A 16,956-nucleotide genomic window follows, 5' to 3' on the forward strand; every position below is an offset into this window, starting at 1 on the left:
AAACCAAAGGGTCTTTTAGCTTAGCGGTATATGAGTCATTGGCCTCCTACATGTCAGAGCTTTAAATCTCACCAAATGTGAGGAGGGTGTGTAAGTTTATTTGTTTATTTGTCGTATATAAATATTATATACTTCAAAAAACAAGTTAAATAAAAAGAAAGAAAAATAATTTACAAGAAAAACATGAATATTAAACTTACCATGTAACATTTCACCCTTCACTTATGTTATTGTAATCTATTGCCAAGAAATCATAAGTCTGAAATTGGAATAAAATATAAAAAGGGTGTGATAAACCTTATAATATTAAACCACGAGGACTGAAATTGGAATAATTCTATAACTCTGACACTAAAGTGTAATGCAGTCTATAGTTGAGGGACTAAAACTGAATTAGCTGAAAAATAAAAGAAAAATGCAAAAATAAGGTTCCACCGAGACTTGAACTCGGGTTACTGGATTCAGAGTCCAATGTCCTAACCGCTAGACCATGGAACCACTTTGTGTTTATAACCAATTTTATAATTCTATATAAATAATAGGTTTGATATTTACAGGAAAAAATGGAATTTCCAGTTCTTGAATATTAAATAAAATAATAATAATAACAATTATATATTTACTAATAATTATTTATTATTTCGATATTTTAACGAAAATGATTTCTTAACATATTAAATAAAAAATAATTCTGTATCATAATTTTTAATTAGAATATCATTTAAAGTTATATATTTTAATATATTCAAATAAATTTTGATGTAAAATTGTTTATATTAACCTGAAAGTCATTGATTTAGTATATCATTCGCGGATTTGGGTCGGAACCGAACCGAGGTTAACTTATTTTTTCCAACGGGTATAATATGGTAAAATCAAGCTCGTTTTTATAGGCTTGAAAACTTACCCGTATCTACCCTATAAATGGGACGGACTTGCTCAGAGACTAATAGGCTTAAAAATCTTGTTATATTTTTATGAAAACAAAACGTATATAAAATCACAAGTTATGTAAAATAATTCAAAATACATAGCAATTTTTCCAACTTAAAATTTGACGTAAGTACATGACAAGATACATACTTTAGAAAGAAATTGTTTCACTAAATATGAAGTATCGATAAAGAAAATAACTAAATGAGATAATAAGGATTTAATCAATTGAGGTAATTATATTTTCAAATCTAAGACTTTTAAAAAATGTTATTATCATGAGTCATAATTAAGTAGGAATTGTATTAAAAATTTTCAATTTTATTTGTAAAATTTAATTATAAAAGTTAATTATTACAAAAATATTAATAGGTCTGATGGATCTGTCCAAATATTTTTTTTTCCATTGTCCATGTTCACTTATTAATTTTAACAAGTCAGTCCAGGTTTGTCCATTTCTTTGAGAATGGTAATCTAAGTCCGCTTTTCTAACATGACGGATCTAACAGGTCATCATACCCGTAAACAGCTTTAGCAGAGTCCAACTTCTTTAAAAATCGCTTATCCTAATTATATTTTATATTTTTTATATATAAAATGAGATGTTTATTCTCCAGGTTATGTTTATCTGTAGTTAGTTACACGAATTCAAACATGAAACTTTAATAAGTTGTATTTACGTACAATTTACATGTAATTTTGAATTTTAAGTAATATGTATCAATAAACATTATTTAATGCATAAAAATGGTTTTTAAAAGTTTTTATCAAATACTTTATAATATAATGTGTGTATATATATATACATGCATTATTAGGAATTCATCTAATTACCATTTACCATATCATTTGAACATGAAACGTGACAATTGACATTTCAAGAATGTGGCTTAACCGATCCGTACCTAACTTTTAACCTATAGCTGTAACAAGAAAATTAACATGAGAAAAATGTGTAAAATTTTACTTCTAAGTCATTATTTATTTTCAAACAGGCAATTATCTTTGACAACTTAGCAAATCAACAACTGATGGACTTGCAACTCCTAGCGTATGTTATCGTCTTTGCGGTTCTTGTATCAAGAATCATATCGTTATGGCTCACCAGATTTTCCCAACAAACGGTGGGTCGACTTCCACCAGGCCCACCAAGATGGCCTATAGTTGGCAATCTTCTCCAACTAGGGCCACTGCCTCATAGGGACCTAGCTTTGTTTTGTGAGCAGTATGGCCCATTGGTCTATCTTCGTCTCGGAAAAGTTGATGCGATCACCACCAACGACCCCAATATAATTCGTCAGATACTTTGCCAACAAGATGATGTATTTGCATCGCGGCCACAAACCCTAGCTGCAATTCACCTAGCGTACAACTGTGGTGATGTTGCATTAGCGCCTTTCGGGCCTCGATGGAAATGGATGAGAAGGATTTGTATGGAGCAACTTCTTACAACAAAGCGACTTGAATCGTTCGCAAAACAACGTGCTAGTGAAGCCCAACATCTCGTACAAGATGTATGGGCTTTGGCTCAGGCTGGTGACCCGGTTAACCTAAGAGAAGTTTTAGGTGCGTTTTCTATGAATAACGTGACCCGAATGTTGTTAGGGAAGCAATACTTTGGGTCGGGCTCAGCCGGACCGAAAGAGGCCATGGAGTTTATGCACATAACTCATGAACTCTTTTGGCTACTAGGATTGATCTATTTGGGTGATTATTTACCATTTTGGAGATGGATTGACCCGTATGGTTGTGAAAAGAAAATGAGAGAAGTGGAGAAAAGGGTCGATGATTTTCATATGAAGATCATAGAAGAACATAGGAAAAGGAAGATGAACGGAGATCAAAAAGACGACATGAATATGGACTTCGTTGACGTTTTATTGTCGTTACCGGGTAAAGATGGCAAAGATCATATGGATGACAACGAAATCAAAGCTTTAGTTCAAGTAATCTCACTTATAACATATCTGAAATAGTTGGATTAAGTCATTTAAATGAGACATATCATGATTTATTCAATGTGTTGCTAATTCCAGGATATGATAGCTGCGGCAACAGATACTTCGGCTGTGACTAACGAATGGGCAATGGCCGAAGTAATCAAACATCCTCATGTCCTCTACAAGATCCAAGAAGAACTTGACGAGGTTATTGGTCGTGACCGAGTGGTCACCGAGTCAGATTTGTCAAATCTTAATTACCTACGATGTGTGGTACGAGAAACCTTCCGAATGCACCCAGCCGGACCATTTCTCATCCCTCACGAGTCCATACACGACACCGAGATCAACGGCTACCACGTCCCCGCCAAGACACGTGTCTTCATCAACACTCATGGTCTAGGGCGAAACACGCTGATATGGGATGATATCAACGTGTTTCGACCAGAGCGACATTTGACCACTGACGGGTCCCGAGTGGAGATAAGTCACGGAGACGATTTCAAAATCTTGCCTTTTAGTGCAGGAAAGAGAAAGTGTCCTGGTGCGCCACTTGGTGTGACATTTGTGTTGATGGCATTGGCTCGACTTTTCCATTGCTTCAATTGGATCCCGCCCGATGGTTTAAGGTGTGAGGATATTGACACAGAAGAAAAATACGGTATGACAATGCCAAAAGCCAAACCATTGATGGCCATTGCAAAACCCCGTTTAGCAATTCATATGTATCAATCGTAGTCCAATAACTCGTATTTGTTATTTTTGAATCAAAATACTGAAGATCCTACATACGAAGACCTCCATAACGTGGTTGACTTTTATTTACAAAAGTGTTTTGACTATTCAATAGCGGTTAAAATATCTTTTAATAAAAACAAAAGTAACTCTATACCTTGTTACTAATCGTTAATTTTTTTAATAAAATAAAACTATAGAAATCCATCATATAATTCGAACATCAAATGATTATAGCAAAATGCCATTTTGAAAGACTTTTATGAGAAAAAGGACATCACGCCACTCAAAGGAATCGTTTATGTGTACTTTGACAATCTCCGTAGTTTGTATTTATGGGATGTGCTATTACCCCTCGGCATGTGTTGGTCGTAGGGACGTTCTAATCTTTTTGGATGTTCTGTTACATTTGTAACTACATTATAGATTGACAAGACGAGTAATAATTAAAAAACAAATCATAGCACCCATTATATTAAAAAGCTTACAAATTAAAACAACGGTAAGTCTGAAGCTAACAAAGTAACATATGAAATTCATTTAAACAAAATCATTCTCTTAATGTGTCAGAAATCTCCAAATCAACGAAAGGTAAATACCTAAAACATTATAATTAAGCGAAAGGTTAAAACATATATAATTGGGTCCCAAATTTTTTGAGGTCTTGTTTCATATGACACATTGGATCACCCTTCTGCACAAACATCCAATATGACACATGATTTATTCGACCATGTCTAGTCGAATTCACATGTGATTGATTTGATCAAGACGTACATACGTACAATATAAAAAGGAAGAATAGGAAATTTTGAGGCTCTATCTTTGTCCCATTTTTTTTATTGTATTTTGATGATGGAAGATTATTGGTGTCGTCGAGGTTGAATATCAGAGCAATGGTGCCAAAGAACGAGATGAGGATATTTCATTGATGGAGACGAGAGTGTTACGTCGATGAGGTTAGGGGTATTTCACTGATCGAGTGGGTTTCATTGGAGTGCTCGATTATATATAATATAAATAAAATAAAATATTATACTATAATATAAAAATTAGGAAAATGCGAGAATGATCAAAATACCCCTTGGATAGTTGGATTAACAGACTTTTTTTCATTAAGACAAGGGACCGAATTCGAAACAAAATATAAACCATGGGGAATGGGGAGAATAAGGGGTCGTTGACTAAATGTTTACCAAGTCATATTTTCTTACCGGATGAATATGACAAGGAGCAAAAATCTTATATGGTAAGATCGAAGGCAAGGACCGAAAATCTTATCCGATTAGAAATGACATGGCTCTTACGACGGTTAGCAATTATCGGGTAGATTGTTACATATGATGTGATTTTGGTAGCATCTTACCGGGTAAGTAAGCAATTGAATGTTAGCGTTAACCGGAGCCGATCTTCTCGTTTCAATTGTCGAACTTGGTCTCATCTGCACATAAGGAGTCGAGTCGGAGTTGCGGATGGACCGATGAGTTATATATACCAGAAGAGAAGGAGATAATCGCAAAAAAGCCTCATCTAGGTGTTATCCGAAAGTGAATTGTTGAATCGAAATCGCTGCACAGTTATTTTCTCTACACGGTAAGTGTAAAGATTTTGCTTGCACGTAGCCAATGCTCATATAATTGATTTAAAAAAAAATACTTTAAAATGATGAGATTTTATGATGGTATCCGCTTTTTGATATCTTTTACCTGTAATGAATTGGTTTGATGCATTCTAGGTGTTTGTTAAAATGCCTGAATGAGAATGAATGTAGAAATGTTCTGGATTGTGTTTTTAGTTTCATTAGATGTCATTAGATGTGTTTCTTGATTCAACTTCTGTTGTTTTTGTAAAGGTCCAAGGTGAATCAAAGGGAGCTTCTCCATCATCATGTTTCTTCGTGGGGCAGCATTGATATTACCCAAATCAAGAAGGTTGTTTAACAGTAGCAGTAGCCATGATCTTGCCAGCACTATTGCTGAGCTCAATAAGGTATCATAAAGTTATGATTTGTTTCTTTTAACTTGATATATTCTTCAGCATGGGAAGATGTCTTAAAAAATGCATGTACTTATGTACCAGGGGACCTCATAATGTTCTATCTATTGGTCACTCTACTTATATGGGATACTTACTCTATGATCAGATCTGGTAGTTTATGATGCCGGCGTGAAACAGTGATGCTGACGATTGGGTTTCTATTCATCTAGGATTTCGATATTTACAAACCATGATCAATGTTTAGGCTAGGAAACAATCAAACAATAAATGGGGTTGTATCTATATAATATGTATATATATAGGTGGAGGTTCAAACGAAAACACCTTCAATCACAAGAACACTCTTATCACATGTGATGATACATGTGAGGGGACTTGGTGGTGCACGGGTGACTTGGCCCGTGATCTAGGCCATGCCAAAGGTTGCCCGTGTCTTTGATTTAGTATCGGATGTGATTGACTATTAAAAAGAGGGCCTTCTTGAGTTTTCATAAGATGGTGGTGTTCTTATTTGAACCCTTCCCTCTCTCTATATATATGCCTATATATAGGGGTGGGTTCAAACCGGAAGACAGTTAACTTAAGAGAATTGTGAGAAGGGCCAAATCACAAACTAAAGATACACAATTTCCTGAAAAATGAAACATCAACATAAGTGAAAACACAAACTAAAGATACGCATTTCTGTCTTGAAGTTAAACCTCTCTTGAATTTTATATTTAGTATGGATATTGTATAAAGTATAATCTAGTTGTCAATAATTTAAATATATTTTCAGTCGAAAATAATCCATTTTTCCTCCCAGTGAAACTGTACCCTTATCCAGGATGGAGGGAATAAATCACTGGATGCTCAGTGTTATAGCTCATATATTATATTTGATTTCAGGAGATGGAATTTGTTTTTGGTGAAGCTCCACCTACAAGTCTTGCTGGTTCCAGTGAAAGTCAACCTACGGATCGAGATTCTCAATCTATATCTGTAGAAAAAATCGCAAACGAATCTAAGTTGACCCATATTAGCACGAAAGGTGAAGCTCAAATGGTGGATGTCTCTCACAAGGATATTAGCAAGAGAGTTGCTATTGCTAGTTGCAAGGTTATTTTGGGGAAGAAAGTATACGGTTTAGTTTCTGCCAACCAGCTTGCCAAGGGAGATGTCTTTAGTGTAGCGAAGATAGCTGGAATAACTGGAGCGAAGCAGACTAGCAACCTTATCCCACTATGCCATAATATCAATCTAACACATGTTCGGGTTGATTTAAGATTAAATCCTCATGATTATTGTGTTGAAATAGAAGGTGAGGCCGCTTCAACCGGGGAAACCGGGGTCGAGATGGAAGCAATGACAGCAGTTACCCTTGCTGGCTTAACGGTGTATGATATGTGTAAAGCTGCATCAAAGGATATTCAGATTACGGATGTGCGACTGGAACACAAAACTGGAGGGAAAAGTGGGGATTGGTCCAGGGAGAAATGATGATTGTTCAAATATATAATCTTCCTATGATCATGGCGGTTAGTGCTAAAAACTTTCCTTCTTGCTTATCACGTCATATTAGGCCGTTGCCCTCCTTGTTCTGAACTGAATCTGAAACTGTAATATGAATGAATTCAATACAATCGAAAAAAATATATTCCCAGCAGAAATGGATGATAAACTTTCCCATGAAACTTAATCCACAAAACCTATTTTTATTAATATGTATGTACTTTGAGTTGAGAGAATTTAATGTTGTATGTATTCCTTCAATCCATGGAGCTACATTTATGCATAAAAGACCCAACTAAAATACATAAAACTATAAACATAATACACATTAGCCCTAGGGCCTGTTTGTTAGCAACTTAATGAGCTTAATGTGACTCACAGCTTATTCGGTCAGCTATACATCACTGTTTGATGGTGGCTTAATGGTACAGAAAGTGGCTTATTCAGTAAGCTTCTTAGGGGGAGCTTTATGTAGAAAGCCAAGTTTTTTTTCCCGAACATGCCCCTCCAATAAATAAACACGCTCCTTCCATATATGAAAAGCGCTCCAAAACAAAAACCTTCCCGATTTATACAGACAAATTAATCCATACAAATAGCTTTATCCATTCAGGAATTAGTGGAAACCAACCAAACAACCCCTTACTACTACATATTCACATAGAACACCTTATACTTCTACATCCCCCTCTCAAGCTAGGGAGTATATGTTCATCATTACTAGCTTGGAACAAAAATCTTCGAGATGTAGGCCATTGAAGAGCTTTGGTTTATGTCTGTAGTTTGCTTGCCAATCAAGTGTCTATCAATTTCCACTTGTTTTATTTTATCGTCGTGGACCGGTTTCTTTGCAATGCTGATTGCAACTTTATTATCACATAGGAGTGAGATTTTAGTATTTTGGTGAGCCACATTCCTTTGCATATACTTTATGACATTGCTGTGTATTATGCAATAAACACCGTTTCTTGCTAGAATAGATTGTTTTTTGCTCATCCACGTGACATAGTCGCCCCCATACGAATGAACAATATCAAGAAGTAGATCTTGAATCAGTTAGGTATTTAACCCAATCCTCATAGGTGAATACCTTAGATTTTTCTATCATACCCAGGGGCGGACCCACATGGAATGATACGGTGGCATGGGCCACCTCTTCATGGTTCCGTCATAAAGGGAAAAAAATTTCGTTTTTGAAGGGTGCCACCATATTGTTTTGTTGGGTGCCACCATATAGTTTTTGAAACTGAAATGTTAGCACAAGACTTTAATGGCTAAGATCTTTGTAGAAAAGGCCCCTGGTTCGAGTCTCACAGTTGTCAAGTTTGTTGTTTTTTATATACTTTTTGTGTTCTAAAAAATATACGTAGATTGGACTTAAACATGGGAACCAACCAACATATCTATATTGATATCACGAAAAAGAAATTTAGATATTTTTTATAGTCAAATTTTGCCGCCACTTGCCACTTGGAAAATTTTCTAGGTCCGCCTCTTATTATACCCCTTTTTGAATGCCAATCCTTTGCTTGGTGTACCCTTATGGTACCTTAGAATCTTTTATGTTGCAACTGGAGGAAATCCCTACCTTGCCGCCTTCTTCGTGAATCGACCGCGATGCAATTTTTGTGATTTGTGTGGGTTAGGAATAGGAGTGGGTTCAGATTCAAGTTCAGGTTCGGCTGCAGTAGGCGTTCCAGGTTCCGGTGTGGATTGACTAAGCGTCTGTTTGGTTGATTTTTTTATTAAGTCCTGTATAAATGAAGTTGTTTGTGTTGGTTAATATGTATATATATATTGGGAAAGTTTTTGTTTGTGTAGGGCTTTTTCATAAATGTAAGGAGTGTGTTTTTTAATTTTCTAGAAGCTTATTAAATAAGCCATTTTCTATATTTTTAAGACACTATCAAACAATCATGTATAGCTATCCGAATAAGCTGCGAGTTCCATTAAGTTACTAGCAAACAGTGAAACAAGCCCTCATTGTACTCCACATGAGAAATTGTTCATTGAAGTATATAAATATTTATATACGACAAACTCACACACATCTCACGTATGGTGTGGTTGAATCCTTGACTTCCAAAGAAGTTGGGACGTACAAATAATCGAGGTGCTGCTGGGCCATTGACCCTTTGACGATAAATTGTTGATTGTTGCACTCCAAAATGCAGGGGGGATGTCTTATAGTTTGAAAGTTACAAGTCTACAACTCAGTGGATAGTCTCCGACTAGTACTGCCGTAAATGTTGTACTTTGTGCTTCAAAAGTTGTACCTTGTGCTATGAAGATTATACATTAGTATTGTGTTTGGTTTATTAAATGTTTATGGGGTAAGCGTTTATAAGTAAAAGTTATTATTCATACTTACCTTATCGAGGTAAGATTATCGGTTATCAAAACGTTATAGTAGGAAGTAATCTTATCTGATAGTCTGAAATTCTTCCAATTTGGAGAACTCCACAAAAATTATCACGATGAAATTTTTTTTATTGTAATCTCATAAATAAGCAACTTTGAAATTAAATGTTGAAGAGAGACAAATAATATTTTATTACATGTATGAAATATTTTAATAATATGATTAGTGTTATAACGTCAAAAATAGAAAAGTTGTTTGCTTTTAGAAATTCTGAATTTTAAATATCTATTTTTAGAGAATACCAGAAGGGTATTCGCACAATGTATATTTTAATGTTTCATTTTATTTATTTGTTGTCTCGATCAATGTTATAATACGGTTTTATGTAATTCTGAAAAAACGATAATGTTTTTATTTTTAAATAAAATATAACTATGACGATATATATATTTTTTATAAAAATATTGATATTGGTACCAAACTGAATATTTTAAATTTCTCCTTTTTTGTATATTTTTTTAATTCATTTTTTTGTTTAATAATATAATTTTTTATAAATATAATAATTAAGTATTTTGTTTTAACTCAATTATTATCCTAATTATATTTTAGATTTTTTATATTTAAAATTAGATGTTTATCTTCTATTTAATTATGTTTATCTGTAATTAATTACACTAATACAAACATGAAACTTTAATAAGTTATATTTAGACACAATTTACTTGTAATATTAAATTTTAAGTAATATGTATTAATAAACAGTACTTCATGTACAAAAAATAATTTTTAAGAATTTTTGTTATATGTTTTATAATATAGTATAGACGTTGGAGATGGTATAGTAAATTATACTCCTTAGTCCCAAAAATAAGTGTCCACAATAAATTGACACACAATTTTAAACATGTAAAATTATTATGTTTTTTTAGTTAACCAAATAACAACTTTGCTTTTTAATTAAGGGAGAACTGGTTCAAGCATAACCATAAAATTGAGACTGATTTTTCATTCCCTTCAATTTAACATGGAATAAAAATTTGGTAATATTAATTTAATATTAATATATTTTTTTGTAAATTTTATATGATATATTTATATTTTATTCAAAAATTGAACATTATTGCTTTCTCAAAACTATATAAAATCGTATTAGATAGACATAGATAAAAAATAAAACGAAACATCAAACTCGAAATGCATTTCAAAGCATTGCACGAGTATCTTTTTAGTATTATATAAAATCAAACAATTTTTATTTATTTTTTTTCATTACTATTAGTATTAATTACTGTTATTAATTCTAATAAAAAAAATCCCCCAAAATTGTATATTTTTTCGGCTCTCAATTAACCACATCTCCTGGACAAAACGAAAGGGAAACAAATTCAAAGTAGCAAAGCAAAAGGTCAAAATTCAAAAACCGGTGCTCCGGCCATGGAATGGGAGGCGGATGATCGGAAAGCGGTGGTGGTAGGGTTGATAGAGAAGGCTACCAATTCAATTAAACCAGACTTGGATCCGAGAATCCTCAAATCAATCAAATCGGTTGTCCGCCACTCTGATTCAGAGCTGCGGCTCGCGGCCGAAAACCTAATGAGCCTCATGAAACGAGACCACTCTCAGGTCTGTCCATCTCATACCACTGTTGATGAAACTAATTTGTAGATAAGTGCTTAGAGTTTTTCAGTTTTCATGAGTTTTGTTGCATATTGTTCTTAAATTTCGCAATTCTGACTTTTGAGCTTTATCATCGATCGCGGTTTTGTTGGAATTAGGAAGTGCTCAGCTATTTGATACGTTATGTGCATAAACCATGTCATGCATGCCATCTTGGCAATGTGAACCATACTAATATTATATTGATAGCCTCACTCATCTGAGTATCCTGGTTTAGCATATAAGAAGTGGTTTCTGGTTTTTTTCCCAAGTTTTGATGATATTTTTGGATAACTGTATTTGGGTATGGGTGAAGAACTCCACCGGTGGTGGCATCTCGTTAGTCGTTATTGTGAACCAATACTGTCAAGGGCTGGGTACAAAAGAAGTTCATGGAGACATACATTCGAAGCTATGAATGTCTCTCTCTCTACATATATATGTAGAGAGAGAGACTTGGTATCATGTGAGAACACCCAGTTTTCGTGAGACCACTTTGGAACCCTTGGTTGAGTTGTTCTTGACAAGTATAAGAACACTAACCTTGGCAGAAAATTTTTGTCATCTAATTGGGAAGTTATCCACCTGTGTATCATAGGTCCACATATCTTATACTCATGTGCTGTCTTATGTCCAATCTGTACATTTTTCAGAGGGAATGTTGCTCTCTGTACCTTAAGGGATCTAAGAACAAAGATATATCATATTTTGATTTGGGAAATTGTAAATTGTAAAATGGTGTATTTTTGCTTAGGAAAGACTTTGCAGGATTGTTGATTTTTCTAATACTGACTGAACAAAGTGCCCAACACGTATAACTACTACACGTTATCTTGTCTTTGTTGGTGGGGATCCAATATCTTGGAAGAGTAATCAAAATGTTCCTCATTTCAGTGCCAAGTTCTTGTGTCGATCCATGACCAAGATACATTCAAAATGGACCAGTTTACCCTATACTTTGAAAATAAAAATATCCATTTATGCTTTGTTTTTGGTTCACTTTTTGATGGTATCGTTGGAGAGAAAAAAGTATTCATCTCTGTATTTTATGCCAATTGAGATTTGTTAACTAGTGTTCCCAGGAAAAAGAGGGACAATTACTTCCCAAAAATTGAGAACAAATGTAATAGAACAATCAAAAAAGCGACTCGATGTTGAGCTGTTCTGATCTTTTTCTTCTGTCTGACCTTACAATCTACAGACTGGTGGACCCTCTGGGATGTCCATGTCCTTGCTGACTCCATCTTCTTAGTCACTATCATCAAATATTTTGACAGTTGGAATCTCAAAAGCATCCTCCACTAATCTGTTACACAACTATACACACATACACATATATCTGAATTCAGACAAAAAAAATGAAGAGTGATGAGTGAAACTTGAGGTTGTTATCTGATCGGTGTTCGGCTATGATCTGACAGCTCTGATTGAATCAAAAAACACAGTACAACCAATGCTTATGCTATGGCCTATATATATACATGGGACTGAAGAGGGAGGGAGGGAGGGAGGGAGAGAGAGAGAGAGTGTGTGTTCCATGGATTTGAAGAGAAGATGAGAGCGGGTCAACGCAGATGTCGTTGGTGATTAGTCTCAGCTTATCCAAGTCATGTTGATAATCATTAAATTAACAATATTAGATTTCATCTTCAAGCTTAACTTTTCAAGATAATAAATATACACAAATCTGTTACCTGTTTAACAAAGTTGATGAAATTAATGAATTTGAAATGTATGCTGGTCAAGATTAAAAAATAAATGATCAGAATGGTGTAATTTGATGCTGATGTAGCTTTCCTTTCAGTGGTGGTGGCAATACACACAACACAAAAAAAGAGTGTGGGTGTGATTAGTTGTAGTTAGTAGGCTTTGCAGCAGCCGACCTTTCAAAGTTTGTATGTCCAGTTTCTACCCAGTTTAGTTGTTAAAATTGTTTATAACCTCAGTAGCTCACATGGTTAATGGGACTTTGTAGCAGAAATCTTAGTCAACTATGAATCACCATAGCAGGTTAGGGGTATCAACACCTTTGTTGTTGATCGACTCTTTCATTGCGAGAAGGTGTTTTAAAGAATTTGTTTCTACAAGAAAGATCTCATTCAGTCGTATTACTTTTGGAGGCATCAACACAATGCTTCTTTGTTTGTTGTACAGGTTTAAAGAGCTTTCATCTTGCAAAAAATAGGTGTTATTGAGATGAAATTCTGACTTATAGTTATATTGCAGGTACGGTACCTTACACTAGCTATAATCCATGAACTGTTCATGCGGTCAAAGCTTTTCCGAGCCCTTATTGTTGAGAATTTGGACCAATTGTTGACTTTAAGTGTTGGGTTCCGAAGAAACCAGCCTCTTCCTGCTCCTCCAGCCATTGCATCCAAGTTGCGTTCAAAAGCAATAGAATTCTTAGAGAGATGGAACTCTACATTTGGAATCCACTACAGGCAGCTTAGATTAGGGCATGATTACCTGAAAAATACCCTTAGATTTCAGTTTCCTAATCTTCAAGCAAATGCAGCAAGAGTTCAGCAGGAGAGAAGAGAAAGAGAGTTGCGGACGAAAGAGATTCTGTTAAAGAAATATGAACTTTTGAAGTCAAATTTTTCTTCAATCAAGGATGAAGTAAATTCAATAGTTGATGAAATTAGTGAATGCTTAGATATCCTTATAACTTCTAAAGAAGATAACCTGCCACTGGATCCTATTGATGAAGAAGATGTTGATGAATTTCGTGGCGTTGAATTGCGTCGGATTCGTGACAATTCATTGAAAGAAGCAGACAAGGTACAAGAAAATAGCGAAAATAAAGTGGTTTTCGATGCATTAAGAGAACTTTACAAGCTTTTAGTGACCAAACATATAGTTGCCGTGCAAGAATCGGTTTCTGTTCTTGTAAGGGTTGAATTGTCTGATAATAGGCTTAGAGACTCCATGTTAAAGGAATTCATTGACATTCGAAATCATCTCAAATCGATAAAAAAGAAGTGCGAAGAAGCAGGGTGTGCTCTTACGAACCCTGCAGACGAAGGGGAAGAAGATATTTGGGAAGAGGGCGCAAGTGAATCGTTTGATATTTCAACATCTTCGACGCCAAATAAGCAGAGCGAAGATCATGCAAATAAGAGAAACGATTCTCCTGAATGCAGTAATAGTAAAACGATAAATGTTATTGGGAAGGTGGAAGATCCTGAAGTTTGTGGAACCGATTTGAATCCCTTAAAGAGTAAGCTTATGGTTGAAGCTCCGGTTATGAAATGGGGTTCGTTTTTAGACAACTGGGGTTCAAATCGTGATTTTATGGCTAACCAAAGAGGGTTAGAGCTTGATGGTCACTGGGGTAGGGTAGACCATGATGCAACCATTCCGGCTAATAAAATTGCTGAACTAAATGTTCAAGCGGTCGTATATGAGGAAGAGCATAAAGAAATTCAGCAATGTGGTGCACCCTTGAAAAAGGGAGGGTTTTGTCAGAGAAAAGATTTGAAAGTTTGCCCTTTTCACGGCCCCATTGTTGCTCGAGATGATGAAGGAACTCCAAATGATGCGGTTTCCATGGATGATGAAAAACCCGATCTGAAGCTTTTCTCGATGGACGAATTACTGAAACAGGCAGTAAATAATGTCCGAGAGATGGATAAAGAGGCCATGAAAAAAAGAGAATACGATAAAAAGGAATTAAAACGAGCCAAACTTGCAAAAGTCCGTGGGCACAATGAAGCTGTGTTACGAGATGCAGCACTTGCTTCAACTTCAGGGTCTTCTTCCATTGGAGATTTGGAGGGCAGAGAAAAAGATAGTCTTGCAAAGATGCTGAAAAAGAGAACAACTGCAAAAGATAGATTAGCTCGAAGGCTACTAAGTCGGAAAGCTACTGCAAAAGAGCTGAATCTTGGAGAGGATCATTCAAAATACAGAGAAGCCTTCCCTAATCAATGGTAGAGTTTCAATAAACCTTTTCTTGTTCAACTGTTCATCTTTATTCATAAAGATCGATTGAGATATGTTCCATATAAATAAAATAGGTATACATAATAAGATCTGTTTTGACTCTATATAATAAAACATGTTATTAGTGTATTTCTTGTGCCATAACTCAATACCTCATAATTTTTTGCTTTCATTCGACCCTTGCTAGAGTTAACGAAAGCTTTATATATTATTCTTGCATGGGTCGGGTTGCACGGTCTGAATAAACTAACCCTACTACTACTAGTGCCGTTTGGAAAACCTCAACCCGTTAGAAAAAATAAAATATAACATGGGTCGAGTTGGTCGGGTTGTTTTGAGATCCGTTCTTGGAACACGTGTAAAAACTGACAGATGATTTTTCCACTTATTTTGATAGGATATGACATGTACCAACATACGTACATGACCCTATTTGACCGATTGCTTCAAGAGCACATTCACACTCACATTCACATTCACATTCACATTCACACTCGTCACTATCTAGCAATGAAAGCCTTTCATCAATGGCTGAAATCACAGCTTTAATACCTGGACAATGGGAAGAGTCGAATAGCTTGCAGAGGCTTATAACATATAAGAGGGGTATCAGGTTCTTCTGACCTAATTCCAACCCAATACTTACGGTTTAAAGATTTGAACTCGATTAGGCATCAGGTGATGGCTTCAGGTTGGTTTGGGTTAGCCGGGTTGACTAGGTTTTTGTGCACCCTAATTCTTCGTATAGAAATTCCTGGCACACTCACAAAAATTGTGTTAGTTCTTCTTCAGCAAGGAACATACATTTTTGGATGCTAGAACCTATAGCTCCCAACCCATAATTTGGTGCAGAAATGTTATTATATATGGTCGCACCTAACAAAACAATACGGTAGCACATGAGAATCGCACCATATTCTTGGTTATCTCTGTTGCCACAAAAAAAGGCAGCTGGTGCTTCAATCTCAATTTATTCTGTAGACGTTAATTGGAAGTTATTGTATCAGAGTTATAGAGCCAGGATGTCGATGCGTTCCCGATGTTGAAGGCTGGTTCCGGTTCCCTAAACATGTTGTCATGGGTCTTGTTTGTAATGTGGTCAGGTTTCTTGGTTCAAATGCTAAATGTGGTTCATTCTTATGCTGCTATTTGTATCGTGAAGCGTTTGCTTGTGAAGGACAATGGGATGCAAGCATCATTTGGTCCTGTTTCGCCAACGAAACAAAATGATTAAATACCATTTTTATTACCTAATTATTTGTTTTTCATATTTAATGACTAATAAATTTAGTACATTCTTTTTGTTCTATTTTGCTATCGATTATTGTTCAAAAAAAATGTTCAGAGTTTTAATCGCTTAAAACATTTGTATCAGTCGGTTTTTCAAGTTGTAGTAAATTTAAAATTTTATTTGTTCTAAGGGGTTGTTTGTTTCCCTCTTAATAGTTCCATTAATAGGCAGTCTTTGAATCGTTAAAAGTTGAATCTTGTTTGGCAAAATAATCTCTCTTAATGGTTCTAAAACTTCTTAATGGTATTGTATCATGCGATTATCTTAACCATTCAGTGCCCTAATTTCATTGTAAACAATTATATTTTATTTTGTATTATATCATAAGAGTATTTTAATCATTCTGCACTAATCTATTCCGCAATTACCAAACCATCCCTAACAGAGCTAAAGGCACTTTATTACTCTAAACATGCAAGTAGGTTAGTTTTTTTGGATTTTCCAGTGATAAAAAACTAATCTAAATTATATTTTTAAATGAAATATTTTTAACAAAGGTAAAATATTTTAATGATTATTTTATTAAAAAATATATACAATATTGTATCAAATTCCTTTATTTTATTAATAATTTTAATAGTTATGATATGTTTAAATAA

General features: G+C 34.8%; 3 protein-coding genes and 1 non-coding gene across 4 annotated transcripts; 3 read left to right on the forward strand and 1 right to left on the reverse strand.

Annotated features, from left to right (window-relative positions):
- Nucleotides 1-426: 426 nt before the first annotated feature.
- Nucleotides 427-498, reverse strand: TRNAQ-CUG. The gene has a single exon. It is a non-coding gene; the product is annotated as a tRNA-Gln (tRNA).
- Nucleotides 499-1,964: 1,466 nt separating this feature from the next.
- On the forward strand, nucleotides 1,965-3,611 carry LOC112526455 (cytochrome P450 703A2). Its single transcript, XM_025136736.1, has 2 exons — nucleotides 1,965-2,879; nucleotides 2,970-3,611. Exons 1-2 carry the CDS (start codon nucleotides 1,965-1,967, stop codon nucleotides 3,609-3,611), a joined length of 1,557 nt encoding a protein of 518 aa, XP_024992504.1.
- A 1,347-nt stretch (nucleotides 3,612-4,958) lies between these two features.
- Nucleotides 4,959-9,448, forward strand: LOC112526728 (cyclic pyranopterin monophosphate synthase, mitochondrial). Its single transcript, XM_025137132.1, has 4 exons — nucleotides 4,959-5,201; nucleotides 5,461-5,597; nucleotides 6,495-7,123; nucleotides 9,272-9,448. The coding sequence occupies exons 2-3, from the start codon at nucleotides 5,496-5,498 to the stop codon at nucleotides 7,083-7,085; spliced, it is 693 nt and encodes a 230-aa protein (XP_024992900.1). The 5' UTR covers nucleotides 4,959-5,201; nucleotides 5,461-5,495; the 3' UTR covers nucleotides 7,086-7,123; nucleotides 9,272-9,448.
- Nucleotides 9,449-10,833: 1,385 nt separating this feature from the next.
- On the forward strand, nucleotides 10,834-15,214 carry LOC112526982 (UV-stimulated scaffold protein A homolog). The gene is made up of 2 exons (XM_025137445.1): nucleotides 10,834-11,085; nucleotides 13,345-15,214. The coding sequence occupies exons 1-2, from the start codon at nucleotides 10,897-10,899 to the stop codon at nucleotides 15,055-15,057; spliced, it is 1,902 nt and encodes a 633-aa protein (XP_024993213.1). The 5' UTR covers nucleotides 10,834-10,896; the 3' UTR covers nucleotides 15,058-15,214.
- Nucleotides 15,215-16,956: the final 1,742 nt, after the last annotated feature.

Source organism: Cynara cardunculus (genome assembly GCF_001531365.2).
Source record: "Cynara cardunculus var. scolymus isolate 2C chromosome LG 14, CcrdV1, whole genome shotgun sequence".
Taxonomy (NCBI): Eukaryota; Viridiplantae; Streptophyta; class Magnoliopsida; order Asterales; family Asteraceae; genus Cynara; species Cynara cardunculus.